The 25,341-nt window shown below is 36.5% G+C and overlaps 2 protein-coding genes across 3 annotated transcripts in view; one reads left to right on the forward strand and one right to left on the reverse strand.

Annotated features, from left to right (window-relative positions):
• PDGFD (platelet derived growth factor D) overlaps positions 1-25,341 on the forward strand; it is a gene marked incomplete at both ends in the record, with an annotated part of 237,969 nt that overhangs the window by 95,421 nt on the left and 117,207 nt on the right. The gene's annotated exons all lie outside the window — the stretch shown is intronic.
• On the reverse strand, positions 15,614-16,840 carry DDI1 (DNA damage inducible 1 homolog 1; the record flags this gene model as incomplete). Its single annotated transcript, XM_080698100.1, has 1 exon — positions 15,614-16,840. The coding sequence occupies one exon, from the start codon at positions 16,838-16,840 to the stop codon at positions 15,614-15,616; it is 1,227 nt and encodes a 408-aa protein (XP_080554226.1).

The following is a 25,341-nucleotide window of genomic DNA, read 5'->3' on the forward strand; positions in this document are numbered from 1 at the left end:
GCTCCTTGGCTTTGAGCTCCATCCCATCTCTGCCTCCATCTCCATATGACTCTATATTTGTCTTTGTGTCTCAAATCACTGCCCCCTTTCTCTTAGAGAGACACCAGTCTATTTTCATTTAATTCCAGAAATTTCTCTATTTCTCCCCAATTTCCGATCTTACCCACTCGTCATTCAATAGTGTATAATTCCTAAATTTTAAAAATCTTTAATGTTTGATGGGTTTTATTTAAGTAAAAATAACTAGGTTTCAGAGTAAGAGAATTTTTAGCAATTTTATGCCATATTATGGATTAATCTTATATGTTTGAGTCTGGGGTGAATACTCTGACCTGGTGTTTTTCTTTTTTATTAGAAATATTATTTTTAAAGAAAAAATAAAAGTAGATATAAAATAGAAAATATTCTGAGTGTGTGTGTGTGTGTGTTTTATCCATAGATAAAAAAAAAATATCCAAATGAAGAGAGCAGAGTGGCAAAATAATACCATTTCTATGGCAACAATTCTGTTTTGCATATATATATTTATATATATGCAAATATATATATATATATTATATATTTATATATTTATATACATATATTATATATTTATATATATTTTGCATATATATATTTGCATATATATAATATATATTGGTAGTACTGTGGTTCCTGGAAACCCTTCTGCCTCTGGGCTACACTCCCAGACCTATTTTATACTTTCTTTTTATTCGGAAAAAGGATCTCTTAAGCCAGCACGGCCGGCTTTGAACCTGCACGATCCTCCTATCTCCACCTCCCAAGTACGGGGACTGTTTTGCTTAAATTTAAGTAGTAATTTTTATAGTACATTAAATCACTAGAGATCACACTTCTAAAGGACTCAAACTGAAAAATAACACATCAATATCTATTATGCCACTTTAGTACAAATTCTAGAAAGATTTTTCCAAATCAAAAGTATTTTAAACTGATCAATTCCATAGGGCATATTGGATTTGAAGAATTATAAAGTTAAGATTTATTTGAGATTTTTCTTAATTCTTTAAATAATTATATTTTTTCTCCTAAAGATGATACTGACTCCATGGATAAAACTGAGTGACAGGCACTATATCCCTACTTTGATATTGCTTTTTATTCCTTGTAACACAGTTGAGTCAAAATTACATTAGTCCCATACGTAAACCAAAGCTCAAGAAGTTAAGACAATTTTACTCATTCAACAAATATTCGGTCAGGCACCGTCCTGTCCAACATGCAGCAATGAATAAGACTGTGCTAGAAACATACAGGTCCAAAATCCAAATGTGGTCCATGTGACTCCAAAATCCATGCTCTTTTCAAGAATTACCTGCTGTTGAGTTGGCTTCAGTTTGCCACTGTTAATTTCTTATAGTAAGGTATTTAAGAGAGAAATTATTTAAGGAGAAATTAAGTCGGGCGTGGTGGCGCACACTTGTAATCCCTGCGCTAAGGAGGCAGAGACAGGAGGATCGCCCAGGTTCGAAGTCAGCCTTGCTGGCTTAAGAGACCCTGTTTCCAAATAAAAAGTATAAAATAGGTCTGGGAGTGTAGCCTGAAGGTAGAAGGGCTTCCAGGAAGCTCAGTACCACCAAAAAAGTAAAGGAGAAATTATTTTGTGATACAGTGGAATAATATATCTTATTTTCTACCAGGGAATTTGCTTTTGGTTGTTTAATCATTTGTTTTGTTTTGTTTTGCTTGAGATTAAACTTAAGGCCCTACACATATTAGACAAGTACTCTACCACAGATTTCTATTCTCAGTCCTGGGGATTTGCTTTTGAATATGTATGACTCCTGTGTAAAAGCCATTTTAGGAACATGTATACTTTCTATGAAAAAGACAATTAAAATAAATGAACTTGTATATACTATATACCATTTGCATAATATTTTACTTGATGGCTATTACTTTTCTTAGTTTAAGGGTAAGAGACTGGGTTTAGACACGTTAAAGTACTGCTCCAGGCCTTGGAAACATTGATCCTTGGTCCAACAGAGGCTGGTTCTTCCTCTTCCTGGAGACATTTCCCTCTACCTGTGCTTGGCTTACTATTTCCTTCATTTCCAGGATTCCTAATCTGGCACCACCTCCATCTTCTTTTCTCTAGCCTGTTTCCCTTTGCAGACAAGCATAGTTGGCATTTCAATTTGTACAAGAATCTTCCATCTAAAAATAAATAAAGCTGGGCCCGGTGGCGCACACTTGTAATCCCCATGCTTGGTAGGTGGAGACAGGAGGATCGCACAGGTTCTAAGCCAGCCATGCTGGCTTAAGAGATCCTGTTTCCAAATAAAAAGTATAAAACAAAAAATAGGTCTGGGAGTGTAGCCCAGAAATAGAAGGGTTTCCAGGAACCCCAGTACCACCAAAACAAACAAGCAAACAAAGAAAAAGAAAAGTTTCCCTTTGTCCTTTTATTTCCCTCCAGTTAACAATCTATGTCTTTTTAAAAATAAAATAATTAAAAAATGTTCTTCATATTTGCTATAATTCATTTCCATTCTTCTGTTTATTTTCTACCATTTTTACAATGATTTTTCTCCTTTCTGCTCTCATTATCTTTTCACAAGGTTTTACCAGTCTGAAAGTAAGAATGATACCTCATTGCCTACATGTAGGCTTTATTGCTAACTATATTGAACATTATTTTGTGTTCTTTGCTTTTTTATTATATGTGTACTTATGTTCCTTATTGAAGTATTTTATCTATTTGTTGTGGTTGCTTTAGTCATTACATGATTACTCATTTTGTAGGGGAAATGATTTATTTAATCACTCTTTGGCCAACATTAGGCAGAGTTTAGTAGTTAATACGGAATTATGGATAAAAGTTAATAGGGAATGTGTAAATGAGAACATCAAGGAACCAAACTATGAAGAATATTGAATAAATATGCAGCCGTAATTTTATCAAAATATTTTTCCAGTATTATGAAAGCTTTCCTCCTTTGCAGAAATAATTTCCCAATAGTCAAAATCTAGTGACAATGTGCATCTGCCAAATTTTGTTGCTGGAGGATGTGGTACACAGCTCTCTGGAGACTGACCTGTGGGTCTCATGATGTGCTGAAATGGTGGATGCTCTGGGCTTACAGAAAATTTGTCTTGTGAAAAACATCATGCCTCCTATTTTGCCAGCCTTTTATCTATAATTCATGAATCTTCTACCTTCATAAATGTCTTTGTTCTGACTCTTGCTAGACCATAAATATCTTTTATATCCATTATGTGGCAAAGTAGCATCACAACTAAGACTGTCCGGAATTTTGGAAGCGTCAGGAGTTTGGAAAATCATTCCATGCAATTTATAGATTCATCAAATTTTATAGTAAACATATGTTGTTCTGTGTCTCTGTAGTATATCTGGTTTGATTTTCTTGGATTATGCAAATGTTTATAAAATCCTGCTCTGTTGAGTATGTGTGCTTCTTACTCTGTACCTTCTATAACAAAACAAACTATAATCCAAAACATTGATTTGATAACCCCAGTTCTTTTTATGTGAATGCAATTTGGTTTTGTAGATGACCACAGTTGTGATAAAGGACATAATTTTTTCAGTTCATAGCTATTCAAGAACTTTTATAAAAGCTGCATGTATTAGTCTGTTTTCTGTTGATGATAAGCTAATAACATGGAGGGAGAAATTTGGGTTATTTTGTCTCACAGTTATGAAGGTGTCAGATTGAGGGACCACATCTGGAGAGGGCCTTCTGGTTGGGAAAGCAGGAAAGAAGAAATAGGGAAGAAGAAAGGAAAAGGCAGACAGAGCAGAGGGTTAAAATTTACTTACTTTGCATAGTGCTTTTGCCAACTACCTAAAATATAAAACAGAACAAAACAATGTCTCCTTAGAGGGAAATTTCTCCATTGTAAAATAGACCCTGGGCTTCTTAGCATTCATTCTTAATATTCTAACTCTTGAAGTATGATTTGATCCCAGAGGTATCATTAGAAAATCAAGATATATCACTGCTGAATTTCAGCTCAGTAGACAGTGATTCTTTAGAGAAGCTCTCCCTTCCTGGTTCTGCATCCAGATAGTGTTTGTTCAATTAAATTCTAAGCCTGTAAACCAAATAATAGGAAAAGTATAGCTTAAAAATCACAGGATATAAAGTCACAGTTAAACCCAGTATTATGCCTCATAAAGGACTTCTCTGTGTTTCTAACTGTGAATAAAAAATATGGAAATTCTCTACTAGGTACAGTTAGAATAAGAACCCTACACATCCTTTCTAATAATGATCCATCAGGGAAGGAAAGAAATTAGATTGGAAATATAAATTTAAAAAATAAGATCTTCTGACTTTTTATGAAGCCTATTCAGGACCTTCATACAAAAACAAGCACTTCCATGAACGCTGGTGTGGATAGTGTTAGGAAGCTATCATATTAGAAACAAGCTCATAATTACTCTGAGAATCGATAAAGTCGGCACTAAAAGCAGAAACAACTACTTGTGTCCATGCCCTCCACATTGCCTTAAATCCAATTGGACACAAGCACCAAAACCCCACCTTTTCTCTTCAATTTCTGCTGCAGTCCATTCCATAGACATTTGAGGAGCACATTCTGCATCAGAGCTAGCATGCCAGGGAATTCCAGATCTTCCTATTCATCGGCGATTAGTATATATTTCTTGGGCTTTATTAGTAAATATCTATTGTCACATAAAATTAAAGAAACAATTTTCTTTTTTTTTTTTTTTTTGGTGGTACTGAAGTGGAACCCAGAGACTTTCTAGTTCCGGGCTATACTCCCAGACCCATTGTATATTTTATTTGGAAACAGCGTCTCACTGAGTTGCTGAGAGCCTCACTAAGTAGCTGAGGCTGGCTTCGAACCTGCGACCCTCCTGTCTCAGCCTCCCAAGCGTGGGGATTACAAGCGTGCACCACCACGCCCGGCAAAGAAACAGTTTTCTAACAGGAGCATCTTCAGTTCCATGAAGTACTCCTAGCAGTAAAACAAATGAGAGGAGTTTCTTTTGGTTCTTCTTCCCCTAGGAGTTCTGTTCAAAATTGACTAGATGTGCTAGAATTCTTTGAATTTTGCTTACAATTTTGCCACCCCTTCTTTGCTCCACTAGGTAAAAACAGTTCTACATTTTTTTACAAAGGTAAAACAAAGCACATAGAGTACTTGTATATTTTCACTGCCATATATTTTTTTTTATATTTTACAGATAAAACAGCAGTTTATAATATCTGGTAGACTTTTTCTCCAATAGTGTCAATAATAAAACTATTTGAGAACAAGTAATTTTTTTCAGGAATCACTATCCTTCTGTTAAAGATTTTCACCTAGACTTTTGCCCATCTGTCTGGTTATCTCAGTATGCAGTTGCCTGCCTAGAATTTTAACTCTTCCTAGGAATCTCCATAAGTCATCTTCACTTACGTTATTATTGTAACACTGGAAGCTTTGCACTTGGAGCAACTCCCAGAACAAAATTATTTTTGAAAATGCATTCACATGTGGTGTTCTTCTTACAAATCATTAGTGAAGGTGTCACTAATGAAAGGCCACTAATAGCAAATCCTCCTGCCTCCCACTGATAATTTGAGTAGAGTGTGATATATTGCCTTTCCTTGTCAGCTTACTCTCAGTTCACATTGGAGGCTCCACAGTCAATACAATTAAAATTAATTTTTCTTATTTTATAGTAGTCAATTGTCATCTAATATTATATATAATATATAATATTATATTGCTACTGTTGGGTGATATTGCTGGCAGCACTTATGTTTAATTATTATAAGAGCTAATGACAGTAGTTTCTGTAATCATAGAGAGCTTATTTTTTTTATTTCTGCATCACCTCATACTGGCTCTTCCTTTTTTTTTTTTTTTTTGGTTGTAATCTCCATACTTTTTTACTGCTGATTAATATCTTTAAGGCCTGAGCAAGTAACAAGAGAAAACCTAGCTTCTGTTCTGTCTGGCAAGCAACCTATTTTCAGTCTAAAGATTACTTTGGGAAGCAAGAATGATGATTGATAGTAGTGAATTCAATGGACGCATGGTTTCTCCATCAGTGAAAGTTACTCCCCCTGCCAGAGACACCTGAGGTTACACTCATAGTCCTAGAATTGAGACTCGTTGGGTGTGATATTCTTCCTCTGTCTTTCTCACCAGGGATGAGCACTGCTGGAGACTTGGCAGGGACAGTTACTTATCTAGTGGGACTATTCCATACACTAAAGGACACAGAGTAACTCAGGATCTGGGGCATGGATGCCAGTAGTCACTGGGACAGCCCGCAGAATCCCCCACACCCCACGATTCTAGGTGCCTCAGCGTGGGGCAGATGCATGACCCTCCCACTTTACTTGATGAGCGCACTGGACCTGGAGAGGCTTTTGGTCTCAGCTGAAGGCACATGTCCAGTAAGTAACAAAATCAGTGTCAGGATCAGTTTGGTGTTTTCCTATCAGCATAGCTAGTTTCACTTAGATGTTTTAGACTAGAACTTCAAAAGAGACATCAGGGTTGGCCTAAAATTAAAGGAAGTTGAGTGTAGTGGCACACGTCTGTAATCCCAGTACTTGGGAGGCTGAGATAGGAGGATTGCAGGTTCGAAGCCAGCCTCATTAATTTAGTGAAGCCCTCTGCAACTTAATGAGACCTTATTTCCAAATAATAAATTAAATTGAACTGGAGTATAATTTGGAGGAAGAATGCCTCTGGGTTCAATACCTAGTACCCAAACAAGAAAACAAACAAATAAAATATAAAAAACCAAGGACATTTTTCTCCTCAGTTTGTCTTGAACTCTGAGAGGTGTACTTTGTACCTTTTTCTTATTCCTCAGCCCTTCAATACTACCTACTTTCTTCTATTCTTTGCTTCATCTTTCACTAAGTACACAGATGACAGTCTCATCTTCACCCCCTCAGCCTACCATCCTGTCGGCTCTTCCCCTGAAAGGCTTGGCCTTCCTGCCTTTGGGGTGCATGCTTCCTGCTCCTGCCAGAGCCCATTTCCTCCTCCTATACAAGGTTAGTGTTACTTGAGTTACAGTTGTACTCTTAGCTTTCTCCTCAGTCTCTCCCTTCCACTAGATCATTACCATCAACACATAACTGCACCAAACTACCTTTCTTGAGAAAGAAAAGTTCTTCTTCCCTGAAAAGTACTCTTTCCTGAGGAAATGCTTAGTGCTTGCTCTCCTGTCTTTGATGGTTCAGTGCTTCCTCAACACCCATCGCACTGGAGGTATTTCTTCCCTCACCATCTCTGAGATGGTGCCCTGCCTTGGTTATGAGCAGCCTGGCCCTGCCCTCAGTGCCAGCCCTTCCAGACCCTCAGATATTTGTGACAGGAGGACACTGCCACTCTTCATAACATACTTCTCCATCTGGCTTTGCAGGCATTTCTCTCTTACTCTCTTCTACATCACGGGTAACTCTTAGACACTTTTCATAGTTCCTTCTTTTCTATACAACCTATACATAATAGACTTACCAGCTTAAAAAAATAAGTGGAAATTTCAAATTTCCTCATGTGCCTTTATAGCACTTCTCCATAACCTGAAATATATCTCAAAGGTTTTCAGATGGTGAAGGAATTTACTTTTTGATTTTTGCAGAATATTTAAAAAAATAATTTAATCTGAATCACTGAGATTATTTAGATAACATGAGAAGAGTTTTGTAATTTTCCTAAAACTCAAACAGATTTGTTATTGAATACTTAGTGAAGACGAGCAAGCACTGTTTTGGTTTCTTCAAGTAATGAAGACATTTTCAGACTAGACATTTAGGAGTCATGTGGTAAGACTTTGACAGTAATTCCTTGCCATATGGGGACATAAACTCGTATAGCTATGGAATATCAATGAGATTGTTTTCTGTCAATTACTGTTTTGGAGTCCAAGTGGTGGCAGTTGGCAATATTTGAACAGAAAATATCTTTGTTTCTCTTTTAGTCTAAGTGCCCATCTGCTGCTTTAACTTTATGCAATTTTTCCTGATGGAATGAAGCCTATAGTGCTGGTTCCAGCATATTTTTATAAAAATTGTCTTAATATCATTTAACTCTAAACTCTCAATAAAGTAGTCTAGAAATAAAGTTATTCAACAGTGTGTTGCAGAGTTGACTCCGTGGGTAACAAAAGAACTTATACAAGTTCAATGGATTTCATCAGTTTCTCTGTGTGACTCTTCCTCAGTTCTTTGAGTGTGGCCTCATCACACATGGTGTTGTCTTTCCAGCGGCAAGTCAAGGGCTTGCTTTGCTATTTTGCTTTTCCTCATTTGACATTGTGGAAGCAAGTGGCTGGCCTGTTCTTCTTTAGGACTTTCATGGACTTCTGCTTCCATGCCAACATGGCCATCTGATCACAGCTTTCTTTTCTGTCTCCCGGTCTCTGGGTCCCTTACAGCTCTACCACAGAATCATGGAACCTCCATGCTTTCTCCCCTCCTCAGCCAGTTGCTCAGCAAAGCTGCGGCTCCTAGGTGCTGCATGATATCTGTGAACCCACCTCTTTATCATAACCCTGTTCATCTTTGGACCTCTCCCTTTTATGCAGTCCTGCCTTACATTCTGTTCATTGCATCTCAATCTTCCATAAATCCATGACAATTTAATGTAAGCATGAAGGTAACTGGACGTAGTGGTGCATGACTATCATTTCAATACTTCAGAAACTGAAGAAAGAAGGTCACAGGTTCTAGACTAGCCTCAGCAACTTAGTAAAATCCTATTTAAAAAAAAAAAAGGCCTGGAGGTATATCTCAGAGGTAGAACACTCCTGAGTTCAATACCCAGGACCACAAAAATTAATTAATTAATGAACAAATATGATGACATCATTACTTTTTTTGCTGTTTCTAAAATTTCTACTCCTTTGTTTGAAATATTGCCTTAAAACTCAAAACCTAGGATTTACTTTGAGGTATATTCTTTCACACTCAATTGGAGTATATCAAATTCTATAATTTTATTGATGTTTTTCCATGATACTTCAAGTTCATATATATCACTTAAATGCTGTATTTATTTTATCATTTCATGCCCCCATTTACTTACACTTATTTCTACTCGTTTCATTTGGTAGCTACATAAATATAAACCATTTCCATGATGATCTCAAAACTATTTTCATTAACCTTGTTAATAGTATAAATTTTTTCAAAAAATAGGGTATTTTATTGTTCAGTGTTTCTTTTAAAAATTAGGTTTCTTTTTATAATTTCTAAATGATTAAATTTCCAGTCAAGAAATATTTCACAAATGAATTTGAAAAGGTTCTTCTATTCAAATAAGTTAGGGAATTCTACTTTCATCATTTGGACATATACTAATAGTGTGAATCTTTGATCATTCCAGCCAATTAAATTTGCATTCTGCTTTGGAGGTGCACAGCTTGCCTGTGAGCATAAAATTTTAAATCTGCTTCCAACACTTTTCAGGTAGCCAACCATTCTAATTTTTCCAGGACTGAGAGGGTTACCAGTATGCAGGAGTATTAGCTTTAAAACCAGAACAGTTCCGGCAAACTGAAAGAGTTGGTGACCTTAAACACCAGTTATGCTGCCCATGGAGAGAATATTTGACAATTTTACCTGCTTAAAAGCACTCTTCAGTAATTTTTTGTAGAACACTTATATTTAAATCTATACACATAAATACCAGTTGTTTTTAACCTAGAAGATATTCTAATTTTATGAAGATAATCTTACTATCTACATGTGATTTAATTACATGTTTTTATATAGAAACCTCATAAAGATTTAAAGAGGTGACAGGCTATCATTGAGTTTGGTTGTAACTCACAGCACCATCTGAGCAGCAGATATCAGTTGCTGCACTGAAGAAACTCAGTAACTATAGCAGGTGGTCAATAAGGTTTTATAGAATAGATTCTGTTGTGCTATAGTAAGTAGGAAACAGAATTCTGTTTATCTCTGTATGCTATATTTCATGATTCAGTGCTGAATTATGTATTATTTTATATTTTAATTTGCAGTTTTTCTTCTTTGGTACTGGGGATTGAAACAGGGACATCATATCTCTGAACTTCCTTTAGCCCTGCCCCTTTTTATTTTGAAACAAGGTCTCACTAAGTTGTTGAGGGTCTTGCTAAGTTACCAAGGCTGGCCTCAAACCTGCAATCCTTCTGATTCAACCTCCCAAGTACTGGAATCACAACCCAGCACCACCATACCTGGTTCACATTTTTTTTTTTTTAGTTCCTCTAACAGGAATTTTAAGTTTTGTAAAGATTAAAAGTATAACTTATATTTCCTTGTCTGTATATGTGAGATAACTATGATAAAAGTCTTAAAATGGTCCATCTTCAGCAACACTGATGAATGCAAAACACCAATACTTTTTGACTTACAGACTAATTGAATCCCTAGAGACACCTTGGGTTTAAGAGGGAAAATACATTAATTAATATAATTTTAATTTTCCTCTGCATCCCAAAGGAACCTTGTAGTAAAGTACAATGGTGATTGATGTTGTATGAAAAGAACTTGATGAAGTTAAGTGATTGGGTACCTGGAATATGCTTATGTTGGTAATCACCATTTATGTTATTTGAACACAGCATCAATATGGCAGTTACCAGTAAACAAAATACATCATTCATCCTCACCTGTAATAAAGCCTCGTTGTCCCCATGGACTTTAAAATAAGGGGAAATTACCTTGTGAATTTTATAATGATGTTATGAAAATAAGATTCACTAAATTAGAAATATAGAAAAACTCTACCCAAAAGTCTTCTCCAAACAGAGAAAAAACAATAAAGTAAACAGTAAGAAAAAAAAGTAGTCATTAAAACACATTTATTGCAGTAATAGGAGACAAAGCCACCTCAGGGGTACCTACCTCAGATGCCCATTGGTGGGACCCTAGGAAGAAGGACAGAATGCACAGCAAGATGGCAGGCTCCGTATTTTTCAGATAATAGACCTTTAGAAATTCTAAGATTCTAACAAATGGCTCCAGGTGTAGAAATGAGCTGGGGCCCAAAGCAAGTTTGACTTGGGCTCTGGTATGAAAATAGTGAAAATATTTCTAGATAATTTACCAAGGAAGAATAAAGTACTATCTGGGCATGGTGGTGCATGCTTGTAATCCCAGTATCTGGGAGACTAACAGGAGGATTGTGGGTTCCAGTTCTCAGAGGGCCTCAGCTACGTAGCGAGGCCCTCTGCAATTTAGTGAGACATTATTTCAAAATAAATAATAAAAAAGAGGAACCCGAGAAGTGTGGTTTCGGGATTCAGGAGGCTGAGACCTGAGGATCGAGGTTCACAGACAATCTCAGCTACTGAGTGAGGTCCTCCCCAACTTATTGAGACCCTGTTTCAAAATAAAGAATAAAAAAAGGGGAGGGGGAGTACCTCAGATAGCGAATGCCCCTGGATTCTCTCCCCAGACCAGCAAAAAAAAAAAAAAAAAAAAAAAAAGAATAAAGTATTGTACAATGATAGCTAATTCATGGCAGCTAATCTGTAGATTCCACCCACCACATAAAACAGCACTTAAACTGAGAATTCATTAAAATCAACTCAGATTTCTGGAATTTTATTTTCTTTTTATTATTTACCTTTTTTCTTCATCCTTTATGCATGTGTTTAATGCTTTCCTTGGTGCATTGTAACTATATATCATAGTGAGATTCAAAGTGATACATTCATATATCCATACATTGCTTGGTATATTTTTACCCTTTGTATCATTTACCCATCTTTAACTTTGTTCCTCTTCCTTGGATTTCCATACTCTTCCTAACACTTAAAATAATAATAAGTGGGAATGTTACCCTTGATGAATAACTTCACCACCAGTTTCCTGGTGTGAGTCCCAGATCACCCTAAATCATTTACTCAAGGGTTTTGTTACGGAATGTTGGATGTCAGCAAATGACCTTCTTATAAATGGCATTCCAAAGAAGTGCACTATTCTCTTAACTATAGAGGTAACATTTAGTACCTGTGGTGAAGATGAATTTGTACATGCAAACATCCATTTGTCATTTTCTCTTTAGGGAGTAGATTTCACCCTAGAAACGAGAAGTTTTATAACCTGATACTTTAAGAAAGGAATTAAGATTATGAGTTCTATTTTAATAGTATCAGTCTTCTATTTTAATTCCGGTAAAATGAATTAACTGCACTCTTGAAATGGATGCTTTTCACAAAGTGATTTTCCTTTAGTTAAAATAGGTATTTAAATGAGTATATCTATGTCATCATGCATCCTACTTTATCATAATTTCTAATAGGAAGAAAAAACTGATAAGTTGTATATTAGCAACCTGAATTTTTTTTTTTTTTTTTTTTGTGGTACTGAGGGTGGAACCCAGGGGCTTTCTACCTCTGGGCTATCCTCCCAGACCTATTTTATATTTTATTTGGAAACAGGGTCTCACTAAGTTGCTGAGAGCCTCACTAAATAGCTGAGGCTGGCTTCGAACCTATGCAATCCTCCTGTCTCAGCCTTTCAAGCGCGGGGATTACAAGAGTGTGCCACCATGCTGGGCTGCGACCTGAATTTTAAGAGTAGAGTAAGCTGAGATTTTTTTTTTTCAGCATCAATGGTGCACATTTTAGACATACTGGAAACATATTTACTGGTTTGCTTACTTCTTATTTTAAAAATAACCCCTAAAGTGAAATTCATTTTTTCTTAATCAACATATTAAGAATAACATGATCATCCTTTTTTTTCTTGGCTGGTTATAAGAAGTCTGTCCCCTATTTATACTAGGTTGTACTTGCCTGAGATCTGGACTTGTAATTTACTCATTTCTATATTTATAAAATTTTGACAAAGTGTTTTTCCATAAGTATTCAATAAATAATTGTTCAGTGTATTCTGATTTGTTACTCTGTGGTCATTTTTATTAATAGTATTTTGGCACTTTCCATAAAATAAAATTTCCTAATAAATTTGCGGTTTTTGTACTTTTTGTATCTAGGATTAAAGTATGTCAGGTAAAGAGGTTACACAGTGAAAATAATTTGGCATTTGGGATAATAGAAATTTGAAGTAGGCCATATAGTAGGTCAGCTTGTGTTTTCTAATTGAGGAACAGAATAATTTTGTGAGATATGATATGGCTGAGATATTTTAAAGTAATAAAATATAGTTTTTTTAAACAAATGGACTAGAAAAGGATAAACCATTTTATATTATTTATTAGACTCATTTCAATTTTTACATATAAAGATGAGTATATGGACAAAACTGAATCAAATGTAAAATTTAGATTGTTGTATGATAAATGTTTATAAAACACTAACCTTGCCAGTTGTAGTGGTATGTGCCTTTAATCCCAGCACGTGGAAATCTGAGACAGGAGGATTTTAGTTTTGAGCCAAGCCTCAGCAGTTAATTTATTGAGACTATCAGCACCTAGCAGACACTCTTTTTAAAAACAAAATACAAAAAAGACTAGGGAGTAGCTTGAAGGTAAATACCCCTGCATTTAATCCCATACTACAAAAACAAACAAAAAACATCGTTGACCTTTGGATATTTAAATGTTTTGAATAAGTCTGAGCTACAAATTTCTACTTCATAAAATGGTGTTAATGGTAACCATTTTAGTATTTTGAAGATTTAAGTATTAATGGCATAATATATGCAAAGTACCTTGAATAGTACTTGCTTTATATAGAAGTAAAATATGTGCCTTTTACCAAAATTAATACTTCTGTAATGCAATTGACTGGCCTTTTCAAATGTACACAATATGTCTGATTCGTAAGACAATGACTTTTTAAAAGTAACCCATAAAATCATTGCTTAATTTATTCACTGTTTATTGACTTTTTCTTTGAGGTCATTGCTTTTCAATTCAATAAAAGTGTTTGTAATATAATCATCCATTCCCTCAAGTACTATGTTAAAATTTGAAATTTGATCCAAAATAACATGACATAAAAGAATCAAAGCTTGTCTTAAGAGGAATAGTTAGAGAATCTGGTAAAGAAAAACATACACAAAATAATATTTGAGATAAGATGGATTTTGTGTTGGAGAAAGATTATCTCAAGTCAGAAAGATTAAATGTGTTCTTGGCAGAAGGGAGAATGAAGATCACTTATTGAAAGTCGGAACAAAGGATTACAGCTCCAAGTAGGAAAGAATTACACCTGAGACTTGTTCCAGGGCATCACAGCTATCTCAGAAGGATGCTTCTCTGAGAAAACAGAATGTCTTATTTTACATCATATGAGCTGTCTTTCGCCTTAACAGTTCTGTGATTATTAGACTCCCTTTTAGTGACCACACATGCTACTAAGCTGCATATTAAATTTGTATTTTATGTTGAGGAATCCCATGTGACATATGCAAAATAGTTTTTTTTGCATAAATGGGCATTTAAAGTAAATACAGAGCATGCATGCCTATAATCCCAGTACTTGGGAGGCTGAGACAGAAGGATTGCAGATTTGAGTTAGTCTCAGAAACTTAGCAAGACCCTATTTCAGAAAAAAATGAAAAAAGGGACTGATGCATAGTTCAAAGGTAGGAAGCCCCTGAATTCAATTCTCAGTATCCATCTCCCCTCCCCAAATAAAACTAAATATAGAAGAGAATTTTTTTTAGAAAGCAGATAATCTAGTTGAAATATTGAAATAGGTACTAGTGTCCTGGACCACTGCCTATTCCCACCATCATAAAACCACTAAGCTACTAAGATGTAACATAATTAAAAAATAATAATTCTTATTTTATGGCTTCATTCCTTTAAGTGCAGAAAAAGAGACATTATTTTAGGACATAAGAGAAAATTTCACTCTTTAATATGCCCAAAATAAATCACGCATGGTGTTCTATCTCTGTAATCCCAGTACTTGGTAGGCTGAGACAGGAGGATCACAGGTTTGAAGTCAGCCTCAAGAAACTTAATGAGACCTCCATTGCAAAATAAAAAATGCTGTGGCTGAAGTTCAGTAATAGAATGCCCCTGGATTCAATCCCTAGTGCTACCACCATGACAGACAGAGAGATGAAAGGGAGAGGGAGAGAGAATATGAGAACTAGTGAGCTTCTTCTAGGGTGTTATAAGCATGACTCCAGGGGAGCTAAGGGGAAAGGAAAATATAAAATATGAGGAAAGCAACCCTTATACTGCTAACATTTAAAGCTATTAGCGGGTAATTGACCCATCCTTTATTACATATTTCCCCAATAAAATCTGTGAAAATATTTTCTGAACTAATAAAATTGTTAGTACTGATATGAAATCATTTTGTATGGATACCTTATGTCTTGTAAGGTCTGTGGCAATGGCTTTTTCCAGCAAACTCTGAAAAAATAGCAACTGATTCAGACAACCCTGACTCTGAGAGTGGAGTCTGGTTTTCCTTTTCTCAGTTCATCTAGAAACCAGCTGGAACCTCCAGAGCCTTCTCAGGGCGAGGTTCAGTGATTCTGAGCAGGGGGCAAGGAAGGGGGACCACGTTCAAGCATCCTGATCTACATAGTTACCCATCTGAGAACTTAGTCCCAAGGCCAGGTTTAGTTGTTACTGATGTTTTTAATGGTTACATCGCCAATGAGCTCATGTCTTATAATTTCCTGGGACCTGAGGCTCCCTCAAAGTGTCATATTTTTAACTTGCTTCAATGCTTTTTTCGTCCTGAATCCTTGAGTGAGTGTTTAATATTATCTGCTACTTCCTTGTCTGAAGAGTCATCTTGCCCAGTACCACTGACCAGCCTAGCACATGAAGGTAATTCTCCCTCGGGGAGAAAGTATGTCTGTGTGCCAGTGGTGCCGATCACCAGCACGTTTTTCTTCAAATCAATGGAACACTGATGTCTCCTGAGCATATCTAGTCCTAGAAGGATATCCATGGGCTGCTCTTCGAGAATGGAGAAAGAGCACTGTAAGAAGTCACCTTCAATTTGGATCTGAGCTAGATGAACACGTCCAATAATCCTCTGGGTGCCCACTCCTTTGGCAACGCCAGCCCACCGGTGGTCCACTAACCTGATAATGTTGCATCTCTCAGCACAGGCCTGGCTCATAATGGTCATCTGGGCGCCTGAGTCAACAAAAGCCTTCAGAGGATGTCCATTCACTTTGCAATTAATGTAAAGCATGGCCACTTGCCCGAAACTCTCGGGAGCCTCTTCCATAGCTATGTTCATGTTTTCTTCGATGTTCTGCTGCCGGATTTCTTCTTCTATTTTGGCCTGAACATCCCGATCGAAGGGATCTGCAGAAAAGAGACGAAGCCTCTCTTGCTCTCTCAAGGCCCTTTCCCTTTGCTGCTCCATTAAAACCTGGGAAAAAGTCTCCAGGCTTCCGCTGAGCAGAGCTTCTGCCAAGGTCGGGTTGCGTTCTTTCAGTAGGGACAGGTCATGGGGGCTGGAAAGCAACATGCTGCGAATCAAGGCGGGGCTGTCCAGGCCTTGGGCAGAAGTCATCTTCTCTCCAGAGGCCAAGCCATGGGACTGCTGAGCCGAGGACGCTCGCGGCTGGTGCGGCTGCTGCTTCTGCTGCTGGTGCTGATGGTGCTGCCGGGAGCTTGATGTGCCGGGCATTTCGATCCCGCCCAAATCGACCGGAGGCTGGGTGGGGGACTGGACGTGTGGCGGAGATCCCATGCTGTCTTTCTGAAGTAAAACGACTACATCCCCATCTTTGAGGCCATAGGAGCCCAGGGAGCAGTGGTCATCAACCAGGAGTCGCTCCATGTGAACAATCTGGCTCTCTTCGGCAGGGACTCCCGACTCGAGCTCACAGAGGACCCTGAAGTTGCAGAGCTCAAAGTCAGGGCTTACCTGGAGGGAGAAGGTGGCCTCGGAGAGGTCCCTCCGCACGCAGTACACAGTGATCAGCATGGCATGGGCCCAGGAAGGCCAGGCGGGCAGAGAGCATCAGGTGGTTCACGGATGGCAGCTGCAGCTGGTTTTTGGTGATGGTGCGGCTGCTCCTCTGGATGTGGTGTGCAGCTCAGGCTGTTCACCTCTCAGGGAGGTCGAGCCACTCACCTGTCTGGGGCTGCCTCCCAGCCCCAGTTCCAGGCGCTGGCCCTCCTGGAGCCTCAGGCAGCAAGGTATTCTTATATGCCATTTGGAACTTAGAACGCCAATTTCCATAGAAACAGAACTGCCCAAGACCATTAGGTTCCAAGTCCAGTCCATTGAAATCTACTTCATCCAGGAAATGAAAAAGATTATCTTAAGTCTTCCTCATCATCATACTAAAATTAATTTTGTTCCCTTCAAAAGAAAATGTACATATCCTTTAGCCTGAAACAGGATTTGTTTCCTACATAGCAAGCATGGTGCTCTGTGTTAAGTGGGCCAAATAAGTCAAGCTTGGTGCCTGCCCTTTAAAATCTCTCATTCTGGAGAGGAAACTGTGGATGGAGGGATGAGTAAATGACAACACTGGAGGTGAGTAATTTTACAAAGACTTGTACTACCTTTAGTACTTCCAATAGCGTAACAGTGTTTCTCTAAGGAGAAGAAAGGTGTATCATGATGGCCATTTTTTTTTCCAGCTGAAAAGTAATGAGAGCCACTCTAAACAAAGGAAATTGCATGTTAAAAGGCAAGATTTCATGACCAGACCTTCGATTTATAAGGAAAAGTGAGCTAATTGATGTAATAAGAGAATTTTATACATGAATTTTACTGGTAGCACAGGAAGCTGAAGAAAATTATTGAAATCAGTTTATAAAAAGTCATTTGAGAATCCAAGAAGTTTAAACCATTAATTAACAAGAATTAAGAAGAGGAAGAGGAGGAAAATTTTTGATGCAGGTATTTGTGATTTTTTTCATTTAATTGACTTAATAACAAGTCTTCTTGCAACACAAGAATGACATATGGTGTCAGAAGGCCTAGTTAGGAGATTTTTCAAGGCTGTTGATAGAATCTGAAGACTTAAGGAGAACTAAAGCCCAAGAAGTAGAAAATAAAATTTTATTGGGTAGAATAGTCAAGGATATGTCCTTTGCCCATATTGCATGTGTAAATTATCAAGGAATAAGAGAATATGAACAACAGAGAGTCTTCTAAGATGGCATGTAGAGGCAGCTCTCATAGTGAGGTTAAAATATTTTATCAGAATACATGGTCATTGGGTATAAACCCTGAATAATAGTCATTTTCTTTAATTCATGATGTATCTTGCACTATACAAAACTCAGACACTTCTGGATGATTCCTCCAAGGAGTGTCTACGAGAGAGAGAGAGAGAGAGAGAGAGAGAGAGAGAGAGAGAGAGAGAGAGAGAAGAGAAGAGGAGAGGAGAGGAGAGGAGAGGAGAGGAGAGGAGAGGAGAGGAGAGGAGAGGAGAGGAGAGGAAAAATAGTTACCATCCTTTGACTGGACCTTTTCCTTACTTGAAGTTTTGTCAGAGGCCTGTACTATTACATAGAGAAGGAGAATGCATCAGCCTAAAGAATTTTTTGGCCCTGTTTCTCATGTGTTTCTCTCAGATGAAAGACTACACCTTGCTTATTGCTATACTTATTACTTATCATAATGTTGCTGTAGTCATATTTGTTTATTCTAGAAATGTTGACTGGCCACCCCGTATATATGTTCTATATTCTGGAGATACAGAGATGATAATGTTAAATGCAGACTGGGTTCTTAAAGGATCTCACATCTAAAAGAGGATGTATGCATGCGCGTGCGCGCGCACACACACACACACACACACACACACACACACACACACACACACTGGGGAGGGGAATTTTACTATCTTGATTTTACTACCTTGCCAGAACACACACTGGAAATTTAAAAAAACTCCTGGTCTGGCCAATTAACTTTAATCATTCCATAGTCAACAGTGCGCCGGGACTGGCAGAAATCCTTTGGATCCTCAGGACCAGCCACACATCTGGCCTTCAGCGCCTCTGTTGCAAAACAGCTGGAATCTGTAACGATAAAGAATCTCCTGGGGCTGTTTATCACTTCTGTTTTATACATTGTTTGATTATTTTATTTTATTCAGCACCATTGATTATTCCAATACCATATGTATAATTTTCTTAACTCAGATTTTTAATTAAAAACTTCATCTGATTATGTAATAAACTTTGTGAGTGTTGGGAATATATATAAACACTCCTAAGCAGGAAATCCTGTCATACCATAAATCCCGATTGCACACACTCCTGCAAAGTGGGCATTCTGAATTATCCAGGTTTATTAATCTAGGTAACTGAAGGGCACTGCAACTTTTCTTGAGAAGTTCTTAAAGTACACTCCCTGAGTTTCCTTCCTTAGTAAGTGCAACATAAGAACATAATTGAATCTTTCTTTGATAAGTGAGACTCCTGCAAGGTCTCAGGGCTATCACTCAAAAAATCAATTCTCATTGTACAGCTTAAATACCCTGAAAATAGAAGAGATGGCACTGATTTCATACTAGCTCAGTAAATAACCTCAATGTTATTTTTGTAATAAACTTACAGTAATACATTTTTTATAATTTTCTTCTTTCTAAAAACCCAATGCAGCAAAAAAAAATTCAGGTAATTGATAGTCCTACTTAGTAGAGTCAGTTGACTTTAAAGTACTATCTGTTGCTTTACAAAACAAAATAAATGTTGGTTGTTTTGTGAAAAAAAAATTAGTACCTAAGTAAATGTCATCATGTAATGCATACAATAACAACCATGTTAAGCACATATACTTACTTGCTCTGTTGGGATTTCTTCCATTAAATATATCTGTTATTAATTTTCAAAATATAACCAAGACTTATTAAGACAGTTAAATTATCACTTGAACATTTTTACACAACTTAGGAAATAGAATTTTCAAAGCTGCACCCTTAGGTTAAACAACCAATTTTTTCTGCTATGCTTTCATTTGCTTTACAATAATACAATAAGTTGTGCCTGAACATCATGAATGAATAACATGTAATGTCTATCTTTGAAGTTTAAATACCATAAATGTCTTACAAATAACTATATAAAGTTATGTCATTATAGGAACTCATGAATATTGAGAATTTAGTTTCTATGAATCTGCTGAGAACACACTGGCATTTTCTCTTCATTGTAAGAAGACAAAACTTGGAAACTGGGGAAAGAGAGTAGGGGAAGGGGAGAGGGAGAGAAATGGTACAAGCTACTGGACATAATTTCAAATTCATTAAAATTGCAATTAAAATATAGTCATTTTCTTGCAAGAAATATTTTCCTGCTGTATTTTATTGCTTTGTTTTATAAATTATTGTTTCTAACATTGTATCATAAGAAGAGATTCATTTTAAGTTACATATGCAAGTTGAAAATAATATAACACATAATAATAATGCATGTAAACCTTTTGGCATTTTCAAACTATATACTTCGTGTGTGTGTGTGTGTGTGTGTGTGTGTGTGTGTGTGAATGTTTACTGCTGTGATTTTGTGCTCTATGGTCCCTTCTAATTTCTTAGTCATGGTACAAAAATCACTTTGACTTATAGGGCTCATGACTTGTTATTGAAGGCTTGAAAATCATTTGCATTCGGGGAAATAAGCATTTATAGATTAAATAAATTTAGTGTGAGAAATTAAAAATAGGATAAAATATTTATGATTTAGTGGATTGACGTTTGTTTCTTGATGTTTGTCATTCAGTAGAAATTAATTTTCACATATTCCTATTTCTGCTGTATGGTAAAAAAATAAACATGTCATACAAAAATAATAGTACTAATGAGAGGGCTTTAATTTTTTAAATAGTAGTACTAATGAGAGGGCTTTAATTTTTTAATTCATCTGTGATTGAGAAAAATCATTAAAATAATTTTCATTTACTCTTTTGTATTGATTGTAATCATCTCATGTAAAAATCGCCATCACTGTAGGCTGGAAATACCAGTGTTGCCCATTCATAAGTTCAAACAGTGTAATGACTTCATTGTAAATGTTATTTATCAGAATCACTTAACAGTAACTATTATTTATCAGAATATATATATAAATGAACTAATTTTTTCAAGATAATTAATGAATACCTAAATGCAATGGTGAATTCATCTAGTGCTAATATTCAATGAACAAAACATTACCTTTTAAGGACCTTATAGATGCTTGTCTCTTCTAAGATAGTTGTTATGAAAAATACATATATTTTAGCATATTCTTTAATTTTCAATAGATAGTATCTTTATTAAATGTTCATTATGGTTTCATTTTAGAAAACATATGTTTATTTCATTAAAACTATTCATGTGAAATGTTTCCTCCATTATTTTTGATGACAGATATCCTATTCAGTCTTAAAACTTTCAAGTTTCTGCTGTGAATTTTTAACATAATGTAAGCCCAGAAATGTTTGAAAAATGGCAAAGTAACCCACAAACCTGCACAATGGACAGAAGTTCACCTAAAAGAGCGGCATTAAAATTCCTCATCCACCTACTAAAATCTTTTCTCACTGATGTTATAAAACCTGCTATTGTTATCTGTTTTCTATTTAGTGTAAATGTTTTATGATTTCTGAACTTTTGTGCTCTTGTTTTTCCCAAAAAGAGTCAATTCTAATGGAAATACAAGTAGAGGTTAACATTATTGTTTGGAAATATCTTGGCTTTGTACCATTAATTGCCCAGACATATATGTACTAGGTATGTTATAGATGTCTTTAGCAATTATAAAAATCAGTTACCTTTTCCTCCACTTGGAGATGAGTTTAGAAACATGTTAGTCGTTTCTGATAGTAAATACTTAATGAGCACTTCCTCTGAGCAAGATAGTGAGGGGCTCTGAGGACAGAAGAATGAATAGGAGCCAGATTCCTTTGACAAAGAACAAGTTGTCTTGGGAGTAAAACCCATGCTGTTTGAATTATTTTGTGTGATAGAAATTAGTGAGTCATGATAGATGTGCAAATATAACATGTGGTATTTTATTTTATTTTATTATTATTACTTTTGGTGGTGCTGGGGTTCCTGGAAACCCTTCTATCTCCGGTCTACACTCCCAGACCTATTTTATATTTTTTTTATTTGGAAACAGGGTCTCTTAAGCCAGCGAGGCTGGCTTCGAACTTGCAGGATCCTCCTGTCTCCCCCTCCCAAGTGCAGCAATTACAAGCATGCACCACCACGCCCAGGAAACATTGTAGTATTTAGATGAAGTAAGAGTTACTTGCTTAGGATGAGATGGATGGTATTGTCCATAATCAGTTGACCTGGAAGAATGGTTAATTCAGGTGTAGCCAGGGTTACATTGTACCTACCTGGGTTTCAAGGAAGAATTTTTTTTTTTTTTTTTAGATATCATAGCACTTTCTTGAGCTTTTTGGCTCACATGCATGCATATTTTTCTACTTTCATTTTTCTTGGTAGATGCTTTAAACACGTGGATACATTAAGATGATAGTATGGGAGGGAATAACGGTCTAGCCTTTCAAAAATCAGTACTCCCTACCCAGTGGTCACCCACATAGACAAAACCAAAAGGTTGGTGCTCGCTTCGGCAGCACATATACAAAATCAAAAGGATTCCTGTGTTTTATTCTGATAGCTGGTTAAAAGAGTATTTCATGAGGGGGAGCACAGACAACACCCCGAGTGGAAATATGATTAAGGTTTTCTTTCAATTCACCTTCATCTGCTTTAGAGTTCATGAATACCCCATTCCAACATTGACATTCTTTTGCCCATCAGTCTTAGTTTTACTCTTCTACCTATTGAAATAAGAAAACAGGTTGATATGGTTTGCAAGTAACATGCCCCTTGGACCTTGTTCTGGAGACGGATGCTCAGAGATGGGTCCTTTGGTGTGTGGCCTTGGGGTATGTTCCTCTATCTCCCCTTGCTCCCTCTGCTCCCCACCATCATGCCCTAAGGACCCATAGCTCAGCTCCCACCTGGTAGCCAGTGACAATGGACTATATGAGCACACTGAAATCTCCAGACCTGTGAGCAGAAAAACCTTTCTTCCCTTAAGTTTTGTCTGGCAGATATTGAATCACAGCAGTGAGAATGCTGATTGGAGGCTTTGTCAGGGGTTTTCAGAAGTCTTTGCAGGTGCTTTTAATGGATCCATATTTTAATTTTAAAGAAGGTATTTAGGGATCCTGGCATGGTGGTGCATGCTTGTAATCCTAGCATTTGGGAGGCTGAGACAGGAGTATTGTGTTTAAGGACAGCCTCAGCTACTTAGTGAGGCCCTTTGCAACTCAGACCCTGTTTCAAAATAAAGGATAAAAATAGTGCTGGGGTTGTGGCTCATAGAATGCCCCTGGGTTTCATCCCCAGTACAAAAAAAAAGGTATTAATATGCTACACGTTTATCAATAATGATACAAAACTGTCTCAAAGTAACCAGTTTTCACATTACCCATATGTCTTCATCTCCGAAACATAAGATTCCTAATTTGGGGGTAAATATAAATAGCAAGCAGTCTCCCAAACATGAAGGGTCTGATGCCGCCTGCCACTGGCCAAGTGTACTTCAAAACATTGTTATATGGCAAATCATTTAATTTATGGTGACACGCTGAGTCTGTCTTCAGAGAATAGCCACCTATTAGTTTCCTGGCAGAATGGAGGTATACAGAAAGAACTCAAATAAAAAAGCTCATTGTATCACAACAGTCATTTGGATATTTTATGAATTATATGCATGATAGGTGATGTTTCTGCAACTGTCCTATAAAAAATTTCCACATTGTTGTTTAAATAGCTTCCCCTATTCTAAACAGCATCTGAGTTAATCGATTGTTGTGGCAATTAGCATGACTAAAGCCCATCTGTCTATAGAATTTAATTGTATTACAATCATGAAAATGAAAAACAAAGCCTGGTAAATGAAAACTTCATTTTTTAAGATAACAAATGAAAGGTAAATTTATTTATCCTTAATTTTTTTCAGAAAAATTAAATGTAGCTGCCTAGGTACAAAGAGAATTCTAAGACCATCTAGATGACCATTGGCCCATCCCATTTCCCTTTTTATTGTTGGAATAGTTTAACAACCTTAATGTGTCCACACCCTGGATCATTCTGAGAGCTCCAGAGCTCTCACATCTATCCCCTGTTCCATTCTTATTTTCATTCCACATATGAATATCCTGTGTTATTCAGCTCATAAAATGTGCTTATCCACTGATGCACTCTTGTTTACTGTGTATCGCTGCATATTCACCAAAGTCTCTTTTGAGAGGCTGCCTGAGTATAAGAACTAATCAGAATAACTACATATCCTGGCTTTCAAAATCAGGGACTTTACTTATTATATCAAGAAGAAAAAATATAGCATCATTGAATTTTTTATAGGCTGCCAACGAAATGGAACAAAATGTCTCAGGCAACCTTAACAAAACTGTTTTTATGTTTTTTTGTTTATTTCCATAAAAAATTTCAAAATAGCTTAAACCCCGATTAACTTTAAAGAAAGACTTTGTGTTACATCATGTACTCTCTGCAGTGTTTTCATCTAGAATGTAGAGTTGGGGTGGGCCCTTCATGCCTGTGGCTAAGAGGCATTGGACCCAATGTTCTAAGGATAATTGTAAATTAGTATTTACACTACATGAGATATACTTGCATTAGAGTGACACCAAAAAGTGAAATTCCACCAAAGTTGAGATATCTGATATTAAAATCAAGCTCTAAGACTATTCAGTAGAAAGTTTTAAGAAAGCAGAACCATCAATCCTTAAATTTGTATCAAGCCAGCCTGGAAATGAGGACAAAATCAATCGAAGGTATAATTTGTATTAGAAAGTATGATCATATAGCAAACTAATTCAGCAGTTAATCTCAGGTTTCTACTCTTCTTGTTAAAGTTCTAGGTATAATCATTCAATTATGGTACTGAATTTTTAAAAAAAAATGTCTAGATATCTCAATTAGAAACGCACACTAAGGATTGATTCCAGCAACATTCTGTCTCTGAGCTACACTCTCAGCCTTTTTAATTTTTTTTTGAAACAGGATCTTGTTAAGTTGCTGAGTCATGCTGTATTTTTAATATAATGGGCTCTAAGCTAATCATGTCTTACCAAGAACACCATGCAGTCTAGTCTTTGAAAAAAAAATAAGCTCAGTCTGCCCTTTAGAACAAAAATTGCTGACAAAGTACAAGCATCTTCAAAACTAATAACAAAACTTTAATCAAGACATTTTATTCTATCCTTGTACAAAATGATAGCATTCTGTATCTGTAATTCTGGAAGACTAGAAACCAGTACATCCACTAGAACTGGATGAAATATCCAGATCAATAATAGAAAAGACCTGTTGGGACTTTGAAGTTAGAAAAAATCAAGTTGAAGTTTCTTGAATTTCTCACTAATTACCTGAATGCCCTTGGCCAAAGTATCGGTGTCTCTGAGCCCATTATATTCTTCTGTAAAATGGCACGATG

Source organism: Muscardinus avellanarius (genome assembly GCF_963383645.1).
Source record: "Muscardinus avellanarius genome assembly, chromosome: 1".
Lineage (NCBI taxonomy): Eukaryota > Metazoa > Chordata > Mammalia > Rodentia > Gliridae > Muscardinus > Muscardinus avellanarius.